General features: G+C 48.3%; 2 protein-coding genes across 13 annotated transcripts; one reads left to right on the forward strand and one right to left on the reverse strand.

Annotated features, from left to right (window-relative positions):
* Positions 1 to 559: 559 nt before the first annotated feature.
* Positions 560 to 9,783, reverse strand: LOC122370256 (NTF2-related export protein 2-like). 11 transcript variants are annotated; one of them, XM_043345701.1, is made up of 5 exons: positions 9,684 to 9,783; positions 3,038 to 3,109; positions 2,483 to 2,569; positions 2,085 to 2,229; positions 560 to 1,669 (listed from the first exon to the last, which is right to left on the reverse strand). In XM_043345701.1, the coding sequence occupies exons 2-5, from the start codon at positions 3,056 to 3,058 to the stop codon at positions 1,506 to 1,508; spliced, it is 417 nt and encodes a 138-aa protein (XP_043201636.1). In that variant the 5' UTR covers positions 3,059 to 3,109; positions 9,684 to 9,783; the 3' UTR covers positions 560 to 1,505. The 11 variants fall into 11 exon arrangements, with proteins under 11 accessions (XP_043201636.1, XP_043201647.1, XP_043201639.1 ...); XM_043345712.1 differs by having other exon boundaries at positions 9,667 to 9,701; XM_043345704.1 differs by having other exon boundaries at positions 9,593 to 9,684.
* A 278-nt stretch (positions 9,784 to 10,061) lies between these two features.
* LOC122370257 (high mobility group protein DSP1-like) lies at positions 10,062 to 14,297 on the forward strand. Of its 2 annotated transcripts, none has more exons than XM_043345714.1 (4): positions 10,062 to 10,257; positions 12,784 to 12,965; positions 13,257 to 13,586; positions 13,797 to 14,297. In XM_043345714.1, exons 2-4 carry the CDS (start codon positions 12,816 to 12,818, stop codon positions 13,884 to 13,886), a joined length of 570 nt encoding a protein of 189 aa, XP_043201649.1. In that variant the 5' UTR covers positions 10,062 to 10,257; positions 12,784 to 12,815; the 3' UTR covers positions 13,887 to 14,297. The 2 variants fall into 2 exon arrangements, with proteins under 2 accessions (XP_043201649.1, XP_043201648.1); XM_043345713.1 differs by having other exon boundaries at positions 10,194 to 10,272.
* Positions 14,298 to 16,179: the final 1,882 nt, after the last annotated feature.

A 16,179-nucleotide genomic window follows, 5' to 3' on the forward strand; every position in this document is an offset into this window, starting at 1 on the left:
CCGCGGCGCTCCTAAATACTCTCCCCCTCAAGCTAACGCAGTTGCCTCCAGCCAGATTTGCCCGTGCTGTAAAAAAGGGGCTTAAGCCTAGCCAGAGTAGCCATAGTAGCTAGCCTCATGACTCTTGGACTATGAAAGGCAAACGAGTCTGTGTGTACATAGTTATGAACGCGGCTTCGTGCGGGTTCCACCAAGTAGGTGCGTGTTCGGCGTTCGCGTTGTGTATTTCGTATCCGTAAGTGTGTGCGTTTTCTTGTGTAGGTACCTATTTCTTGTGTTATCTTCAACCAGCTCGGACTCGGAGTGTAATCGGGACTGTCCGTGCTGTGAACGCACGCTTCGAGCTCACTTCCGCTGGATTATGGTATCTTTACTGTAAGTGAAATCTCGGGATGATGGTACGATGCCCGTTAAAATAGGTGTCGTAGGTAACCGTTTACCTATTTACGGTTACCTACGACACTTATCTAGTGCATGTTATTATGCCCGTTTTCAAAATATCCGTATCAAAAGTTTGTTACAATCCACGTCCATCTATCATATAAAAATAATAGTATAATACAAAGCCGTCGAAATTTATTTAGCGACGAAAAAAAACATGCGCACTTTTTGGTCAAAACCATGAATGTACGATACACTTCACACTGCGATCACTGGCACTGTACTCAAATGTTGATTTTCTGTCGTTTCCGGTTAGCGTATTTAGGCCTGAAATAACGTTGCGTGACTCAGCAAGGACACGGAGGACCATGTAAATCGCCCCACCAGTCGCATTGTGCGCTTGTAGCCGTGCGCGGCCGATGTATCTTCCACATCCCGTTCTGTTAGGAGTTCACGTCCCATTTTCATCACCGAACATACTCAAACGGTTCACAAATGCCAGCGCTGCGGCGATAGATGTACGACAAACAGACACTGAAACCGCTCACCAACGAGGAGCTTAACTCGTGACATCACAGCTCACAGAACACAGTGAGCGGTCCAGGCATCACAACAGTCAATAAGACAACCGTACGCCTATCATCACACATGAGAGCGGCCGAAAATGGTGTAAGTCGCGGCAGAACCTTGTTCATAAGACACAGAGTGTTCAATTCTCATGACGGTACCAGCGCAGATGAACCAGATCAAATGACGAACAAGGCTACCGTCAATATCGTCGTTGAGATCCGGTCGATACTCGCCTGCCTGGGGTAGTATTTGTCCCTTCCTCCCGTCAGGTGGCTCTGTGGCGCGGGAACGCCGACCAGCCGGCAGCACTGCAGACAGTGGAAAGTGGGACCAAGATTCTCGACAGTGTCGGCCAGGGTGAGCTCAATCTACGAGCGATAAGCGTTCTTCACAGAACCTTGAAGGCACTGCATTGACGAAAGGGTTCACTCGTGAGAAGGTCGCGTCATTTTCATCTCAGACAACGGTGCTTTGGTCCCAATCACTATGCAAATGTTTTCCGTTCCTCGTTTTCCACGAGGAGTCACGTATGCAAAATGATCCAGCGATGCCGCTCAGCTGACCAGCTCCTGGAAGCGGAAGCAGTCGGTGACCACCTTCCACTTGCGCTCCTGCGCGGTCAGCATGAAGTGCTGCTGGAAGCTGCGTGTGGTATTCTTCAGCCGCACCTGGCCCGAGACGACGATCAGCACCGTGGTCTGGGCGTCCACCGCCGCGCCTGGCCGGCCGGGAAAGATAGCGAGTCAGACTTAGGGATGAGAGAACAGTCACCAACCATATGCGGCAGAAACACTGACGCGTGAGTCAGACTGACGGACGAGGAACAGTTGCCGTACCATATTGGCGGCTGAGCAGACACACAGACTAATGGCATTAAAAGTCCTCGTACAACATTCGTCGGAGAGAAAGGCTGACGATTTGTTGGAAATGCTACCAAATTACGCCATAAAAATAGCGGCTAAAACACGTGAACAATACACTGCACGCACATTAATTGCCAATCCGACAATTCATCACCTCAACGCAACAGCCTCTAGTCAACACATCTCCACCGCCGTTTCCCTCATTATTCCATAAACTGCGGCCACTCCTCGGCCACCCCACTATATTCCCCTGTCCACCGTCACACTCACTTGACACAGCCTGGGCGTCCACACAGATGACCGTATGTTCGGAGGTGGGCAGCGTCTCCAGAAAGGCCTGTATGGCGTCCGCCCCGGTCACGCTGTTACCGTTCCACACCAGCGTTCCCGTGTCCAGGTATAACTTGGAGAGTGTCTGGCGAGACGCAGTCATGAGTAGATGGTCAGAATTGGGGAGCATGGTGTATCCAGCAGCTGGTCAGTGTGTCAGTGATCAGCTTTCGTTGCAAGGGATGATTTTGGTTTTAGGGTGTTGGGACTGCACACTGCACAGGGCATAGACGTTCATAGCATTAAATAAAATTTAACAGCTAAATCTATAGAATCACACAAAACTTTTATTGCAAACCGATTAACTTTAGATCAGGACACAATGAAAAAAAACTTACATGTCGTCGCTTGTCAAGAACTTCATAGAACTTCTTTACAAACTCCTGAGCTGTTACAGTAGCTTCAGTATTCAATGACTTGTCATCCTGAAAATAGGTTTGGGATCTGTGATGTTTGATGTGCATTGATAGATTCAGTGCATCTAGACTCAGTGTTTAGTATTACTTAAGACACATATCTATATAATCAGGGCATGCACAGTATATTCACTTACAGATTCACTTTTGCCAAATTGTCAAGGAACTCAGATTTGTTTTTCAATAGAAAAAACACAATTCTAAAGAATAGTGTTTTAACTATTGACAACAAACCTTCGGTTACACTTGAGTTTCTAAGCTAAAAATAACTGAGGGAGGCAAGCAGCACAAGTTGCTGGGACTAAAAAAGGAAAATGTCAATGTAACTGTTCTCAAAACAAAACTTATCAGCAAAACAAACCAGGTTTTACAGTAAGGCTCGACACATTTTACTACAGAAACCTGAGACAGTGGTTCTTTAAACTCACTAACTTTGCACCATCCAAAAAGTCTCCCAATTGTCATTGATCATCTTACCTTCAGTTCTAGCACTGACATGGTGTCTACTTCTAGGGCTCTCCTTTTCTCATATAACCCTTAATAGTAAACCTGTTGAAAGGAAAACCAGACAGGTTAGCAATGAGCAAGCACTTAGCAGCAGAGTACCTATTCTTTTAAACAACCACTATCACTAGGCCAATAGGCGTAGGCATTGCAGATGAGAATGATATGTCATGAGATATGAGATCAACACATCATAAGATCCCTGATAATGGGTTCCTTTTCCTCTGCCTATCCCTCAGACAGTAGGCTGATAGGCTTGGTAAACACTTCCGCAAACATCCGTCCGCGCATTTCACATTTGTTCGTTAGCAAGCTTCAAGTTAGATCTCTCCAGGACCAGGCATATACCCTCTGATTCGTTAATGCACGTCTGCGCGCCTGGACCATGCCTTGAACGCCTGAGATTTGTAATGCACTGCTAAGGAAGACTAGCGGAGGCTCCGTGCAGTGTGAACACCCGATATCTCATCGAAACCTGTCATGTTTTGCAGTCTGGGACAGGGCTGCAAAGTCACAGTCGGAGTCGACAGTTCTGCTCGGAGTCGGAGTCAGAGTCTTCAAATCTTGCCGACTCCGACTCCGGAGTCGGAGTTAACGCCGCATGGCTCAACGTCATGCACTGCACCTGTTCAGTGTTCTAAAATTGGAAATTGGTTGGGTGTGCCGATGAAGAGAAAAAATCCTAGGATGAGAAAAAAGAAAGTAAATAACTGAAGTATTTTTGCAAAATGGTGTAATGCGAATTTTTATGCCAACTGATAAACCAGGATTTCATGTCACGATCTTGACAGGGTGTGGAACGAAAGGATGTGGGTGCATCAACTGTCAAGTGACATGTGAACTGGCTGTTGGGAATACATGAAACTCTTTTCAGAGATGAAGTTACGTCGGTCATTCATATTTTAGGGATGAAAATATTTTCCCCATTAGGTGCGATTTACCACCAAAAAGTCTGAAAAATGGAACACTGCACCTGTTTGATTGACGATATTGCGCTCGAAATTATATTTGGTCGGAAAGTCATTTTTTTGCGAAAGAAGCAGAAGACAGTGCATTGCCCAGAACCTGCTTTTTAATTCTGCATGTTATTTTAAATGCATACCTAGTTGCAACACAAAGCCTTGGAACGCACAAGTGGAGATGTTTTATCTTGCCGTTTTAGGCAAGATAAAACATCTCCATTATGAACTTCAATATCGTGATATGGATTTTAATAGAACTGTCCGGAGTCGGAGTCAGAGTCGATGTTTAAAGCCAGAGTCGGAGTCGGAGTCACCCTAAAATCCATCGATTCCGCAGACCGCAGCCCTGGTCTGGGAACACTAAGCCCTACCAGGCAAGAACCAATAATGCACAAAAAAAAAAAACAGCAACAGCCAACAGTGTCGACACAACGGACCAGCGGTATATAGGGCCTTGGGACCAGCTAGTGTGGCAGAACTGCACCAGCCTGCATCAACCAGGCTAAAACTTGGTACAATTCAGCAACAAGCAAGACTTGGTAGATGGTTGCCACTCCTGCACTCATGATTATTATGCAAAATTGCAATTAAAGATCAATTGTTTCATGGCAGACCACATCATCTCATGCATCACTTTTTTCCCAGAAAAGGTTGCACCAGCAAAGCAATGCTGAACAGTACCTGTAAGGGCCTGTTGGCCGCGTTGCTCCATGCACATTATATGCCACACAACATCTGTAAGAACCTCAGTATAATGGGTATCACTTCGCAACACAGCGCGCAGACCAGACCAGACTGGGAAACATCCACAGTCCACACACTACGCCGGATGCCCGTGAGAACCTCTTGCGTCAAAATTCGGCGCAGGCGATTTTGCACTGAAATTTTGCATGATTTGCGCTGAAAATCGGGTGCCTATTTGTGCCAAAATCAAGCCACTTTTATATAAAGCACATGTGCACATCTACCGATCAAGGCTATATCAACCAGAGTGTTTCGGAGCTTTGGATGCTCTCCCATGTTTGAGCGTCCCGGTAAGTTTTATATTTCCACGGAAGCCCAATACCTCAATACGCTGAGGGCAATGTAGCGTCATGCCGTGAGCCGGAGCTGGAAGTTCCCGGTCCACAAAAATCGGCGGAGCGGTGTGGTCGAGACTGGCGGGAACCAGCAGGGACCGGGCAGCAGAGCAGCACGTGCTCTAGCACATCAGCCTCTTCTCGGCTCACGGTGCAGAGCGCCGCTGGGCACCGCTTGTCTGGGCACTGCTGGCACACCGCTGATTGGAGACAGCCGATTCGGTGCACGTACTAAAGCAAGCGGCCCTAGTGGCCCGCCCTCATCTGGTGCATTGAGACGGCGTCCTCAGTCTTCTCTGGGGATAGGGAGCGGCGGCGTGCTCCTGAGGACTTGAGGAGTGGCTTGAATAGGTAGTGACTAGGACCAGTTGTCGCGCCATTGATGCGAGGCCGCACAATGAACCGCCCTGGTCAGCGAGCAGGCGTTTAAGTTCAGGGCGGCCGCTTGCTTTGCCAGATCGTCTGCGCTCTCGTTCCCCTGGATACTGCAGTGGCCACTGGCCAGTGGGCAGGAGCCCACTGCCAGTACACCCGGGGCGGGCCAGACTGGAAAACATCCATACACTACGCCGGACGCCCGTGATACCCGCTTGCGCCGAAATTCGGCGCATGCGGTTTTGCGCCGAAATTTGTGCGTGATTTGCGCCAAAAATTAGGTGCCTATTTGTGCGAAAATTAAGCCCTTTTCATATGAAGCACATGTGCACATCTACTGATCAAGGCTATATCAACCAGACAGTGTTTCGGGGCCTTGTACGCTTTCCCATGTTCGAGCGTCCGAATGAGTTTTTTATTTCCACGTAAACCCAATACCTCGGCGGGAGCCAGCGAGGGCCGGGCAGCGGAGCAGCACGTGCTCCGGCACATCACCCTCTTCTCGGCTCACGGTGCAGAGCGCCGCTGGGCACCGCTTGTCTGGGCACTGCTAGCACGCGGCAGAGTGGAGACAGCCGTTCGGTGCCGTACTGGAGCGAGCGGCCCCGGTGGCCCGCCCTCATCTGGTGCACCGAAATGGCATCCTCTCGGTCCTCTCCGGGGATAGGGAGCGGCGGCGTGCTCCCGAGGAGTAGTTTGAATAGTGATTCTGAACAGTTGTCGCACCACTGATGCGAGGCCGCGACGCACAATGAACCGCCCTGGTCAGCGATCGGTCGTTTGAGGGCAGGGCGGCCGCCTGTTTTGCCAGGTCGTCCGCGCTCTCATTCCCCTCGATACTGCAGTAGGCAGGAACCCACTGCTATTGCTTAACGACGCTTGGCGAGTGGCGACGTTCAACAAGGTTTTCCATACCTATCTCTACGCCGAAGGTTGAGGCCTCACCTGGGCGGCCGTTCCTCCGCTGAGTAGACTCAGGGCGGCTCGCCAGTTCGAGCACGCGACGACCGGGGCGGGGACGTTTCGTCCCGCAACCTCTCCAGAGCCGCCCGCGGGGCGAATCTGCTGCTGGATTGACCAGCGTGCCGCATAAATTCGGTGACCGTCTTTCGCCAAAAGAAAATATGCGACCACCCTGCGCCGAAAAATGCGTCCGCCACCATGGGCTGAATTCGGCGCATGCGAAGTTACGCCGGACGTGCGTGGAAATTTTCGGCGCAATCCCGCCACTACGCCGGACATATTCAGCATAACATGTATTTTTTCCAATCTGGGGGGCGGGGACATCACGTCCCGAAACCTCTCTAAAACCTCGGGCAGGGCGAATTTGCTGCTATATTGACCAGCATGCCATCTAACTTCAGCGACCATCTTTCGCCAAAAAATTCCTTGGCCGCCCTGCGCCAAAAAATTAAGCAGCCGCCATGCGCTGAATTCTGCGCATGCAAAGTTAGGCCTGACATGCTCTGAAATTTTCGGCCCAATCCCGCCACTATGCCAGACATATTCGACATAACATGTATTTTTTCAGTCTAGCATGCAGGCCAAGGCAGAAGGTGGAGTCAACAGCACCAACAAAATCTTGTCATGATTGACATACTTCACAGTCTGGGATGGAAAATTTCCATATTTCACAATTATCATTTCTTTCAATGTAATACCACTGACCGTTACCTACCTACTCAGACATGTTTTGCAAATAATTCCGAATAAAATAGGTACCTTACCTAAGCGCAAATACCCTAGGCGATTCTTTTTGCCTGGTGAGTTGGGATTGGAAGAGACATGAGCTTGAAGTCTTGAAGAGCTTGAAGTCTACAAGCTGGTCCATGGACAATGGACATGACAAGGTGAATGCTGGAGAAGAGTTTTTGAAACTAGAGACCAGTACAAACAGGGAAAGGACACGCGGACATGCTCTCAGACTGCAAAAGCCAAGGCATCGGCTGCACAGACCAGTCTGCAAAACGTGGCAGGGTTCGACGAGATCTCGTCGGGGCAGACACTGTGGGGCAGGGGCAGAAATCGGGGCAGCTTTTGAGAAGTTGGGGCAGAGTTCGGCTCAGTTCGGCTATTCCGGGGCCGGGGCGGGGCGCACGGTACCGGGAGAAAATAATAAAGAAGCGGAGTATTGTTGAAACGCGCGAGAAAGAGTGGGCTGCGCCACAATCGTCGCTAAAGCGCAGAAATTGTCATTTGAAACTGCTGCCATATTCAAATTTCCCTTCATCAGGGCTATGAATGTTTTCCGCGCCGTGTTTCGTATTAGCAACCAAGGAAAGGTTTGTGTGTGAATTTCACGAGCCTTGATCAAATCGCCCCAGACCTAAGAAGTAAGAATCATACCGCGACCGATTTCAGCATTTGCACGGGCAATGTATTTATATGTGTGGTTTTTATGCCATACATACATAGTTCATTTAGGGCATAATCTAACCTGCCCCGAGTAGATGCCCCATTTGGGGCAGAAATTGGGCTGCCCGGAAGTCAACTGCCCCATTTGGGGCAGGATTCCGGCTGCCCCAAACACCTCGTCGAGCTGGCTGCCACGTTTTGCAGACTGGTGCACAGACGCAATCAATTTTTCTCCTCAAGAGTTGTGGACCAGTGGAACCAACTGCCTGAACATGTGGTACTGAGTCCAAGCATCAACGCATTCAAGAACAGATATGACCGTCATATGACACTGAGAAGAGGCAGCATCCTATGAGCATCCGCTCCCTATGCCTCTTTCCTATCTACTATGGTGAGCATCTACTATGGTGAGCAGACATGCACGGAGCCCTATGGCCTTGGCATAGCCTTCAGGCTCAAACATCTATAGCAATGCACCTGACAAATTTGTGGCGAACAAGTAACAACCCAGGCCCATGTCGTCCCCTATCTCCCTGTGTGTCCAAGTGCACAGATGACGTCACACGAAGGGGCGGAGTCGGGGGCGGAGCCTGGCGCAACGGCCGCCATATTTGAATTTGTTTTATTAGAATGTATTCTATATTTTGGGTTTCAGTCAATTGTTATCGATAGTTTGATGAACGGTTAGCTGTAATCATCATCACCATCATCACATTTATTTGCATCACACACACAATGTGAGGTGACAAGGTGAGGTGACAGTTATAACAAGTAGCAGTACATATACATTGGGCCAGGTAGGTACATACATTAATGCCTGCAGAACAATGCTAGGCCACGCAAGGACATTCACAAGAGCCAATCATTGGACATTCTAAAACCATCGATAGTACGTATACTTTAGTTCAAGTTGTGTGCCTGGTGCTTTCATTTGTGACTGTTATGAGCCTAAGAATTTTACGCGAATGAGAGCAAGTGCTGTTGAGCAGGAATTTGATTGTGTCCACAATTCCATCATTCATACAAGAGCCACGAATAAGCTCACCATCAATATTGCCACATGCTATGTTCATTGTAACTTCAAAATTATTATTTCCGAGGCTATGTGTAAAGCTCAAGAATGATCCGTCTAACTCTGAAGGCGTAGTAGCTAGAACAGCAAGGCTGCGAATCATTATCTGCTTAAGCCTATGATCCGAGCGAAACAGATGAGCAAAGCCGCGAAGCGTAAGCGATCGGAGAAGCTCTTGAACCTTAGGAATGCCAAGCGCTGACATTAGGGCAGAATGATGATATAAGTGATATAATGTAATATAAGTGATTTATCAAGAAAAAAACACATATTCTGCTTGCAATTTCGATTTAAGTACGACCCGCGCCTAGATTCGAACGCACGATCTTTGGATTACGGCGCAAGCATCCTAACCACTACACTACCGCGGCGGCGTGGCGGCCGGCGGATGGGAGGCGGCGGAGGCATGGGGGCTTTTTTACGCATTTTTGGAAAAACTAATGGGTTTAGTGAAAAACGCTTCTTAGATAATTCGAAGAAAAATGTCTTGGCTTTCCGATGATGCACTTAGTTTTGTGCTAGCTTTAGCAGAGTTTGTTCTACAGCGCTTCAAAAATAGCCCATTTGCATAGGACTTAAACGGGACTTTAGGACTTGCCCCCAGATGACGTCACGAGCTGACGTCACGATCAGGTAGAATCGCCGGACGACCCTACCTGGTATATAGGGCCTTGTAACAACCTACCTCAAATAACACCGTGGAAATCAAGGCCCTAGTGGAAATAACGGAAATCACCGAATTTTCGGTCTATACCTCACCGAGTTCAGTGCCTCACCGTGTCTCCGATGCGCAGGAAATGAAACATATGCGGTTAAATTGTAAACGCCGAAATTGCTACCAAATTTATTACGGCCAAATAAAAATTTGGTCATTTCAAGTTATTTCTCCTGTTTATCTGTTACTTGAATAATATTTTATTCCTGAATGTTTATTCTGCATTGTTAAATTATTGGTTTATCGAAAAAAATGACAGTTTCTTTAAATAAAATTACCTTCTTTTCTTCCATGAAGGAAAAACTTCAAGATATTTAAATCACCAATCAATAAAACATTCGATCACATGTCAAAAATGCTACATATTTCTAATGAGGCTATTTTTTGCTTTGTTCACCTTTTATGGTAAGTGGAATTCACGCAAATTCTAACTTTTCTTGTCACTATATTTGTTTGTAATAGAAGTAGACTTTCGTCTTGATTGGTGGAGAACGGCGGCTGGTTCGAGGATTGACCAATCAGACGACGAGAATTCGCCCATATCCTCGCTATGCACCGTCGGCTTCCTCTCTGTCGCTGGATGTGCAAGGCTCCATAGGGTCTCCGTTGTAAAATTGCGTTGAATTCCGGCTTTGGTAAGTCGATACTTTGTGAGTCGTGTGTTGAGGTTTTTTAAGCATAAGAAAATATAGAATCTCATCTTTCAGTTTATACCCTTGTTAAGTTTTGTTGATAGCAGAAAGGGTCTTTATTTCGCTTTTGATTCGAGAGGTTTTTCTGTCGGACGGCCGCCATTGCGTTAGTATGGCTGCCATAGTGAAGGCATTGCGTGCCGGGAGGCTGTTTTTGAAGAACGTTTACGTGTTGCCAGGTGGTTGAATGGATGTGATAAGTGTCTCAAATGCAAAAGCGATAATTTTTCTTTTCGTTTTATATTAATTTATGCATATTTAACCTTGTTAAATATCCAATAGGTGAGTTTTCCCACGACGCTGTCGGCCGAGCCTAGTGTCTGAGCGATCCCGGCGGCCCCGTCCAATGCCGAGCACGGCTGCCGGAGCCGCTGCCAATGCATTCACCGCATTGGATACGACTACGAGTAGTTATTTCTGAGGATAAATTTTGCGTGTTTCAGTGAACGGCAAACTCCGAAAATTGCTCATTTTGCATCATTGACTGTTTCTGAAGATTATGCAGTGTGTGTAAAAGCCTCGTCTTTTTTATTGCTGGAAAATGATGCTGAAAGTCTGTGACCAGGTTGACTGATGTATCATGGTTATAGCCAGAAATGTATTGTTTTCTTTCGAGGACACAATAATGACGGCAAGCTGCAAGGTTCCTAAATCATAGCATCATCAGCTTGGTTGCAAAGTTTCCCGTTCGAGGCGGTGTCGCTTTGTCCGTGTGTGGTCCGAGGTTGGCGGGAAGCCGGCCGGCCGGTCGGCCGACCGCCTCGGTTCCCAGCTGCCACGAGCCAGCCGCGGGCGGCGGCGGCCGGCCCTCGGCAGCAGCCGGCTGGTTGGCGCCGCCTGTCGGGTCCCTGCCGGTGCGGCGGCCGACGGGCGGGGAGGGGGTCGCCGCATTCCAAGTCGGCCGGCCGCTGAGCTGATCCGCCAGAGATGAAATAAAGCGCCTCTCGTTAAACCAAGAATTAACTATGCCGTGTCGGCGTCACCTGTGATTCAGCGGTGGTCACTAGCACTTAGCTGTTTTTAGAGAGTTTAACCCGCGCCCTGCTGGGGGTCCTGGATTTCCACGCCCTGCTGGGGGGGGGGGGTGTTTGAACACCCCCCCTTGTAACTCGGCTCCTGGGCCACGTAGCGATACGCGGAAGGCGGCGTTCGAAAGAGCGTAAAAAATAATGACGAAATCACTTCGGTCAATTTTTTGGTCAGGTCAAAGGTCAGGTCACCAGAGGTCATTGAAGGCAAAATTTCGCCGATTTCCAGGTCGAATGTCGAAAATTTTCAAGAAGCCAACGCATAACTCGGGAACCAATAGAGCTACAGCGCCGCGGAAAAGCGCATTCGATAGCCCTATTAACGCCCTTTCTGAATAATTCTCTCAGATTTGACCTAACGTCAACGGTTTTGCCTGCAGGGGGCAAAAACTGCAAAAATAGCCGATTTTTTCGAAAACAGTTTTTCTGCAATAACTTTTGACCCAAGCCTTGTACGAGCTTACTTTTACCGGCATCGTGTTCCTCTCGTCAAGACGCATCGAATGAACTATAACTTGACCTTGAAAGGTCAACTTGAAAATTTGACCTCAGGTCAAGGTCATGACCTGACCGGAAAGGGTCATGTTGCATATCAGTCGATCCGTATCGTCGAGCTGAACACATCTAAGGTGTTTTCATCGCTCTAGCATGCCTCTATCAAAAGTTATTTGCGAAAAACTGTTAGATACCATTCGTGACCTAAGATGACCTCAGGGCATAAACAAGGGTCACGGACACCATTTTCAAGTTCAGTGTGTCTAAACCACATGTAATTCGGTGTTTGGGAGTGTTTATAATGTCTTTCATCCAAAAGAGGCGCATTTCAATTTTCTCCCATTGACTTATAATGGGGAGGTCGCAAAATTGACCTGACCTTAGGTCATCGATATCAAAATTCTGAGATATACATTTTGTACATGCTATTGCTATTAGCAATCGCTGAAAGTTTCAAAGCGATCGGTCACTCGGTGTAGCTATGACAGACATTGAAAGTTTTTATGAGGTGAGGTCACTTCAAGTGACCTGGTGACCTGACCTTGAATGACCTTGGTCTGAAATTTTTACAACATGTGTAGAATTGATGTATGATAAGGTGTACCAAAAACGGCGGCGCTCCGCGCCGCCGTTTTTGAGATATTCGCGAAAAACCACAAGGGGGGGGGGTGTTCAAACACCCCCCCCCCAGCAGGGCGCGGGTTAACTAAAGATGGACACTGGGCCCCTGCTGACCCTGGTCAATGGTCATGTTCTTCCCCCCCCCCCAAGACAAAATTTGAAGAAATGAAATTGCGAAACGTGGCGTAATTTTTCAGGTCGTCTGATTTCATAATTGGATGCGTTTGGGTTAGTGCGCCTTCATGGAATTTAAGGAAAAAAATATATAGAGCACGTTCGATGACTTCGGAAGCCATTTAGGTAACACGAACTGTCCCTTTCTCAGGTTTCCTCAAGAGAGACCCTTAGACTACCAGGATGCCTCGTGTAAAGGACGACAAGCCGCGTGGACGCATGTCGTCCTACGCGTACTTCGTGCAGACCTGCCGGGAGGAGCATCGTAAGAAGCACCCTGATGAGGCCATCGCCTTTGCTGCGTTCTCGAAAAAGTGTTCCGACAGGTGGAAGGTAGGTGGACCCTGTTTGTTTCCTTGATTTATGTGAATGTATAGGCGTATCTCCTCATGGGTATTGGGTCAGCATGGTCTGACGATAAGTTTTTGTACGGTGGCATAATGCTGTCAACCCTGACCCTGAGACATAACTGGTTTGGCGTGGCGGTTCTTACCATTTACAAATATTGTGATGCCACAGTGCCACGGGCACATAAGCGTAGCGGCACAAGCGACACTGGCGTGCTCTTGATACCATCGATCGAGCATGCGTTATCAAAATTCAAACGATGCTCCCCATCTCCAGGTGATGAACGATAAGGAGAAGAAACGTTTCGTGGAGATGGCCGACCGTGACAAGGCCCGCTTCGAGTCCGAGATGAAGCACTACGTGCCCCCGCCGGGCGCCAAGACCAAGACCGGCCGCCGCAAGAAGGACCCCAACGCCCCGAAGCGGTCGCTGTCAGCGTTCTTCTGGTTCTGCAACGACGAGCGGCAGGGTATCCGCGAAGCCAACCCGGGCTTCACGGTGGGCGATATCGCCAAGGAGCTGGGCCGCCGGTGGGGCGAGGTGGACGAGGCTGCCAAGAAGAAGTATGTCGCCATGGCCGAGAAGGACAAGGAGCGCTACAGCAGGGTCAGTACATCACTCGCATCACAGAACATCACATCACTTGCAATGGATCCACGTTCCTTAATGATGTTTGATGTAATTTCGCAAAAAGTTTGATCACGACGCAGTCTATATAATCGGGTCTCGGCCTTTGAGGCGAAGTCACGTATTGTTCTTTAGCTCCGTTTATATTGTCGCTCTGGAATTCGTTGTAACCGTGCTGTTCGATTTCAGGAGATGGAGGCGTACAAGAACGGCGTTGCCCTGGCGGCACCAGCCAACGAGTTCGACGATGATGACGACGAAGATGAGGATGATGAGTGAGCCCTGTCCCTCAGACTGACTGACTCGAGAATGTACAAACGCGGCTGTTCGGGCCCGTGTTCTGACGTGTTGTGAACCGCGGCTGTCGTGACTTCTAAGAAGACTGGACTGAAACCGCATGCTCGTCGCGGTGCTGCTGACGGCGCGTCAGATAGAAATACGCTAAGATGTTGACGACCGCGGTGCGGCCGCCGGTTAAGACAAGAAACCTGTTGTCTCACCTCACGCCCCGCGGGGTATTTATTTTACAGGGAGTGACGCGTTGCTTGCAGGTTGTTTCGCGAGGTCTGAGGAGCTGAGGGGCGCGGGAGGGTTGTCTTTGTAGTTTCATCATCGCATCACATCAATGGTCGCAAGAGCATCACCAGCCATTGTTCATCAGTTCATTTAAATAAATACAGTTTCTTATAATGCGCTTTAATTGCGGGATGAGATCGCGAAGCGAAAGGGTTATAGTTACAAATACAATGCCGCGGCGTGTCGCGGGCATGTATCGACGAGGGATGTCTATGCAGTGTTGGCTCCTTGGATGCGAAACTGCACGGTCAAGTAGGTGCTTCCACTGGAATTGGTGCTTTTCCTTGAAAGTTAGTGGGAAGGACGGGGGGGGGGGGGGGTAACAATCCGGCTTTCGGGAAATTCTGGATCTTTCAGCTGGCGTCCACTATGCTAAAATACTATGGTGTGATGCCCACTTTCACTGCCCTTAGCATTTGTGCCAGGTACGGAGCCAGATTTCAGAATAGGAGCGGAGCCGAATTTAGGTGATTTAGGACAGAAGGGACTAGGGAGAGGGACTTTGTTTGTTTGTTTTGTTGGGTTAGGCCCTTTCGGTCTGACAAGACCATTGCAGAGCCGGAAGGATGATAGGAATTAGGGGGAGACATTGGTCTGGGCAGGCACCCTAGTGAGTCGCCGGGGCTGAGCCCGTCCAGAGGACAGGCCACCCAGCCCCAAGGCACTCACTGCACCCGGCCATGGATGAAGTAGAACCTGGATCGGCAACTCCTCGATGTTTGTGACCACCGCTAGGTGGCAGTGGTGTCGAGCGCTAAGGACGCGGGGGAGCGGGTGCTATTCAAAACAATGGTCGGCGTCGCGTTGTAGGATCGTTTGCCTTGTTTTTTGAAAATTTAAGCCCCTTTGGAGCAGATTGGAAGGTTTCAGAAGATGGAGGAAGATGGCAAGGTAAGATTGGTAAGTTTTTTTTTGTGGTTGGAGGGTCTGAGTGGCCTAAAATATTACTGTAAAGAGCGGCTGTTGACGATACTTGCGCACATTGCTTCTCGCCGTATGTCGTTAAAAATCGTATAATTTCCGTAATTGGAATGTTTAATCACTTATTTATATGTTTAATTTTATGTTTGTTATATGTTTGTTATATGTTTGACACATCATGTCTCAAGCTTGTGTGTCATTGTCAACCACAAATGACAAAAGAGTGCCGACCCTGGTCCCTGACATCAGCTTCCTTCTTTTCTCAAAGCCAAAAGGTCCAGAGTAGTACGAAGAAGTTTGTGAGTTTCCCTCTATTGAATGATATATAACAATCACCTTTTTTAGAACGAGTGCTAGCCAAACTGTGTGTAGATAGCAGATAGATTTAAGTAAGATAAAGCCATTTTAAACTATGTAAGCCTAGCAGATAAGGTGTTAAGCTTTTGGGTACTTTTGTTTGGGAGTATCTTGTCAAGGTATTATTTATTTTATTTTTTGCCAACATCATCGCAATGTAAAATACTTTTTGTGATGTTGTGGGGAAACAGTTTGCCTTGGAATGCCCTCACTCTCCATTTCATTACGGTATGCTCAGGTATCTAATTTCCCTCTCTCACTCTTTGTTTCAGATCAAAGAGATGGGTTCAGTTTCCACGGTGTGCTGACTTGAATTGGCATCCTGTGATTTGTGATGTGAATTATGATGCACGCACACGCAGGCAGGTGCACGCCCACTGCAGACACGTGTGACGTGACGGCAGCAGGCGGCCGGGGTGTGAACTGTGAACTGGCTCGACCGAAAATGTTTAAGGTATCACAGCGTTTGTAACTGACTAACATACCCACTACGGGCATACCCATTGAGCGGATAATGCGTTCGTGTGCATCGTGTTTGCATTTATTCCCGATATACTCTGGTGGGAGGTGTGAATTGGAAACCAACTTGGTGCTACGACACCGTTTAGTAGGCATGTGGCACGTCGTTTCTCGAAATCTACCTATCAGTCTATGCAATAATATGCATTGTATACATTGTGTGTCATCTTTCACCTTAGTTGTCATTGAACCTGTGTTA

This window comes from Amphibalanus amphitrite, unplaced genomic scaffold (assembly GCF_019059575.1).
Source record: "Amphibalanus amphitrite isolate SeventyFive unplaced genomic scaffold, NRLGWU_Aamphi_draft 001114F_arrow, whole genome shotgun sequence".
In the NCBI taxonomy this organism is placed as follows: Eukaryota; Metazoa; Arthropoda; class Thecostraca; order Balanomorpha; family Balanidae; genus Amphibalanus; species Amphibalanus amphitrite.

Coding starts and splice junctions, on each gene's coding strand:
- LOC122370256 (XM_043345701.1), bottom strand. CDS start 3,058: ATGTCAGTGCTAGAACTGAAG. Junction 2,570..3,037: donor TGTCAGTGCTAGAACTGAAG/GTAAGATGATCA, acceptor ACCTATTTTCAG/GATGACAAGTCATTGAATAC. Junction 1,670..2,084: donor GGACGCCCAGGCTGTGTCAA/GTGAGTGTGACG, acceptor CCGGCCGGCCAG/GCGCGGCGGTGGACGCCCAG.
- LOC122370257 (XM_043345714.1), top strand. CDS start 12,816: ATGCCTCGTGTAAAGGACGACAAGCCGCGTGGACGCATGTCGTCCTAC. Junction 12,966..13,256: donor AGTGTTCCGACAGGTGGAAG/GTAGGTGGACCC, acceptor CCCCATCTCCAG/GTGATGAACGATAAGGAGAA. Junction 13,587..13,796: donor ACAAGGAGCGCTACAGCAGG/GTCAGTACATCA, acceptor GTTCGATTTCAG/GAGATGGAGGCGTACAAGAA.